At 38.0% G+C, this 4,534-nt stretch overlaps 1 protein-coding gene across 1 annotated transcript; it reads right to left on the bottom strand.

Moving 5' to 3' along the window:
- Positions 1-269: 269 nt before the first annotated feature.
- LOC109006928 (salicylate carboxymethyltransferase-like) lies at positions 270-2,732 on the bottom strand. The gene is made up of 4 exons (XM_018986373.1): positions 2,570-2,732; positions 1,726-2,130; positions 1,227-1,481; positions 270-791 (listed from the first exon to the last, which is right to left on the bottom strand). Exons 1-4 carry the CDS (start codon positions 2,645-2,647, stop codon positions 426-428), a joined length of 1,104 nt encoding a protein of 367 aa, XP_018841918.1. The 5' UTR covers positions 2,648-2,732; the 3' UTR covers positions 270-425.
- Positions 2,733-4,534: the final 1,802 nt, after the last annotated feature.

The following is a 4,534-nucleotide window of genomic DNA, read 5'->3' on the forward strand; positions in this document are numbered from 1 at the left end:
TGACTTATGGATATTTGGATTGTGACGAGTTTAAATTTCTCTAGTACTATTACTTAATTTTTTTTTTATGATTACCCTTTTAATTTTCGGTTGCGATATAACTGTACACATTATTTAAATATGTGAGCGCACACACTTGTCATAATAAGTGAGGGGTGCGTGACTCATGTGGTCTACATCCCGGTGTCGATCACAACTATCGCCAAAACATAAACGGGGCTGCATGCTCCATGGGCCGGGTTATTACATAGAGAAAAGAGGTTGCACGATTCATTCCACCAATATTGTACACCATAATAATATATTGCTCATTGCAAATGAGTCTAGCTAAGAACATAGACTCTTATTTCAAATTAAGTACTGATTATGATCTGTCTTACATTTGATACTAGAAATTCATGGATCAATATCTTGATCGATCATGATCATCCTTTTTTTGTTACAGAAACGATGACACTGATAGAGTTATTGGTCTCTTTAGAAAGGCAATTAGAAAGAATTTCCCTGTATCTGCAGAAAACCTCCTCAATAATTGCATCTCCAAAATGACTAATAAGCAAAGGCTCAACGGCAGCTCTAATGCACTTTGCAACACAGTATCCACCATAAAAAAATGCATCGGGCGAGTTCATCATGAGTTCACTATCATATGCAATCCAATTCACTTCAGAAGTCTCGAGATGATCAATGGTGAAAGATCCTTCCTTTAAAACTTCAGATTTCACTTCTGATAGGGATGGTGAGTATAGAGGAATATTGAAGGAATTCATTATTTCTTCTTCAATGAGTCCCTGCATATAATAACACATGATATTTTTTAGAATGATAGATCTTATGCAAATCTGGAGAAGTCCAAACTTCCCAGTTCATAACATTTTTCTATTCGCTGAAGGCATATGGTCTGATTAACATAAACCTCCAACCTCCAAAATGGAGGTCTTGGGTTTGATATCCCGCCTCCCCAAATGTATAAAAAAAAATTAAAAAAAAATATTTTTCTATTCATATTAATACATGTTCCGCATATTTCTGTTGGTCTACATGATCAACAAAAAAATTGTCAACATGCATTAATGGACCGACAACATCAAGAGCATGCAATGATGTAAATTTCTAGTATGACTAAATTAAAAACTTATTATGGAAAATCCATGAAAATTCAGGTACAGTTATGCCAATAATGCATCATAATGGACTCGTATCATATAAAAGTGAAGCCAGGTTACTTTGGAGACCAAGTCATTGAGTGCCAAAGCCAAAAGTTCCCAAATATAACAACACTCTTTGCTGGAGGGATCTTCACTTCTTCTGCCCAGAAACGTTAAGACCATTCGCCCTCCAACCACCAATTCCTCTGCGCGACAACTTAAAAACATTGAAAAATCGTTTTGAAATTGCGCGTGGTAGGCCCTTAGTACAATTGGCGGGCTTCTACTTGCCACGCAAATGTTCCCTTTGTTGTTCTCCAACTGCTCAGGAACCTAGCTAGTCATGAACAATAAGGTTAGTTTTTATTAATGTATTTCTTACTACAGTGTCATGCATGTAAAAACATAATAGATCTTGGCCTAACACCAACTGTTTTTATTTCTACATTTGAAATCAACAAAATGCTTAGCATATCATATAATTATGGCCACATATCATATGATTGTGGATATAATATAATTAAGATCAAATTAATATTGTTTTAATTTTGTATTTTTGCTTAAGAAAGTTAATTACCTGAGACAACCAGTTGAGGCTATAAGAAGAATGGACAAAATGCAGACTCTTGCTCGGAAAAAGTCTGCTATAGAAAGAACCGGGTACTCCTGAAATAAAAATAGGACAAACTCCAGCACCCAGTTGATTACTCATTTTTTTCTGGAAGCTTGGCAATGACTTGAAAATTGTATTAAAATCATTCCCAGTAAGGTCGTTCAAGAGTACTTGATATTCAAGTGATGGATGTCCTAGTTTTTGTCGAAGCTCATCCACAACCTTGATAAGTTCAGAAATCACAAACAAAGAGTTTGGTCCAGAAGAACAACCCAAGTCTGCGATGACTAGACTCTTTGGCGAGATGGTGCAATAGAGATTGGTTATAGCATCATCTGTGATGGGCTTGGTCATAGATATCCCATTTTTCTGTCCAAATTCCAAACAAAGATTTCGATTTAGTTCTTTTGGATATTTAGCAACATGGAATCAACTCTCTATATGTAAAATGATTTGTAAAAGTCTAGGATGTCCAAGCTGTCATTACGACTCTCTGAACAAAAAAGTGAGACATACCCATGAAAAAACTATTTTTTCAAAGTGTGCTTGCAAAAGACTTGTATATCCTAAGACTGCATTATTTACTATTACTCTAATGTAAATTACCACAATCACTGATAACACAGAGCGTACCTCATGTAAAGCTTCCTCTTCTATACATGTGAATCATGCAATAAACTTATAATTATATATATAATATCATAAAAAATTCAATTGGGAAAATTCATTCCAAAGGGTGATCTGTCGTAATCCTACAGATTATTGGCCTGAGAACTCGATCTTGAGGGGGGAGGATTTCTGAACTCACCTGAAATAAGGAGTTATTTGCGTAGCTTGTGTCTCCCGTTCCTCCATTCATGTGGAGCACTTGATCAACAACTTCCATCTCTCTCAATCTCACTCACAGATCTTGTGTATCTGGATGGCTGTATAAGTTTGTTCTTATTGTGTTGAGTGAGAGGTACCGCAAGTTCGTGCGCAGGACGCCTGTACTTATATTCAAAATTTTCAAAGGATGCTGTAAATGGCCTCTATAGCTGAACGTGAACACGACAGCTGGGTCACCTCTCCAACGTGTCAAAAGAGAATGACCTACACCAGAGAGGGTAGCAGTTCAAGGTAACCCCAAAAATTCACGACGAGAGCTGAAGCGTGGCCTCAAGCAACTACAGGTGTTCACATGAGGGGCAGAGCCCCAATCTGCAACATGTGTACTAGCTCCCACGAGGGAGATTCTGGTCAAGGTGGGGTCAACTATTTCAAATGTAGCTAGACGTGTGATCATTATGCTAGGAAATGCCCCAGTGCTAGCTGCTCAAGGAAGAGCGTTGGAAGTTGATCTGATGATGTTCAACCTTCTTGGATTTGACATTATCTTGGGAATGGACTGGTTATTCCAACAATACTTGAGTATCAACTGTTGAGGCTGAGTTTTAACAACCTGTAGGGTAAATAGGGAGTTTGCAGGCAATAAACTTAAAGCAAGTCCGACTCTAACATCAGCAATTTAAGTGAAGAGAGAGTTGGCCAGAAGGGCAGAAATGTATCTGGTTCAAGTGGTGACGAAGACAATGGGAAAGAAGTCGGTGATGGGAATTTCGGTTGTTGAGGAGTTTCTAGATATTGTTGTGGATAATCTTCCAAGACTACCTCTTATTCGGAAAATCAAGTTTGCAATTGACTTGGAATTAGAAGTAGCTCCTGTGCACAAGGCTCCCTACCGAATGGCTCCATCAGAACTAAAGGAGTTGAAGGTGCAACATTAAGAATTTATGGATAAGGGGTTTATTAGACCAAGTTCATCACCATGGGGAGTGCTTGCGTTGTTCTTTAACAAGAAAGATGGAACACTCAAAACTTGTAACGCCCCGGTCCTGCAGGGATCGAAGAGTTACTCCCTATAACTTAAAACTCACAATTCATCAATGTATTTATAGATTCCAAAATATAAAGTCATAAGAATACTACAAAATCTCTCAATAAAATCTGCCACTTCTCAAAAATCTTCTATGAGTAAACCATTATGCTTAAATAATCATCTCAACGATGCTCCAAAATCCTGATCCTTAGCTGGACTATTCAAAATCATCTGAAAAGTTATATGGAGATAAGGGGTGAATTATCAACAACTCAGTAAGCAGAGAACATATACCACTGTGTAAACATGAGCATTTATAGAAATCAGAATGCAAAACAAAACATTTTTATTTTTAGAGTGCGGAAGCAAAACATGTTATCAAAATATCAGAGCGAAGATTTAGAAATAATTTCATTCAAAAATATTCTTTGGCATAGCATAAATGATCATCATCATCATCAGAACATCATATCAGAACAGAGGCCATGTATAACCCCCGTGGTAGGGTTGTGCATCTGCGGATAGCCAAGCAGAACGTAAATCACTTTGTCACCAAGGTATGCACTCAAAACAGAGACCACTACTATAACCCGTGTTTGGGCTGTATCCACTATTATTACCCATGGTTGGGCCGTATCCACTATTATAGCCCGTGGTTGGACCGTATCTACTATTGTAACCCGTGGTTGGGCCGTATGCCACATTTATCACCCGTGGCAAAGCCATAACTAAAGATGGATGTCCTAGCTTTTGTCGAATCTCATCCACAACCTTGATAAGTTTACAAATCACAAACAAAGAGTTTGGTCCAGAAGAACAATCCAAGTCTACGATGACTAGACTCTTTGGCGAGATGGTGGAATACAGACTGGTTATAGCATCATCTGTGATGGGCTTGGTCATATGTAACACCCC

The sequence above is a fragment of the Juglans regia genome, chromosome 11, assembly GCF_001411555.2.
Source record: "Juglans regia cultivar Chandler chromosome 11, Walnut 2.0, whole genome shotgun sequence".
Classification (NCBI taxonomy): Eukaryota; Viridiplantae; Streptophyta; class Magnoliopsida; order Fagales; family Juglandaceae; genus Juglans; species Juglans regia.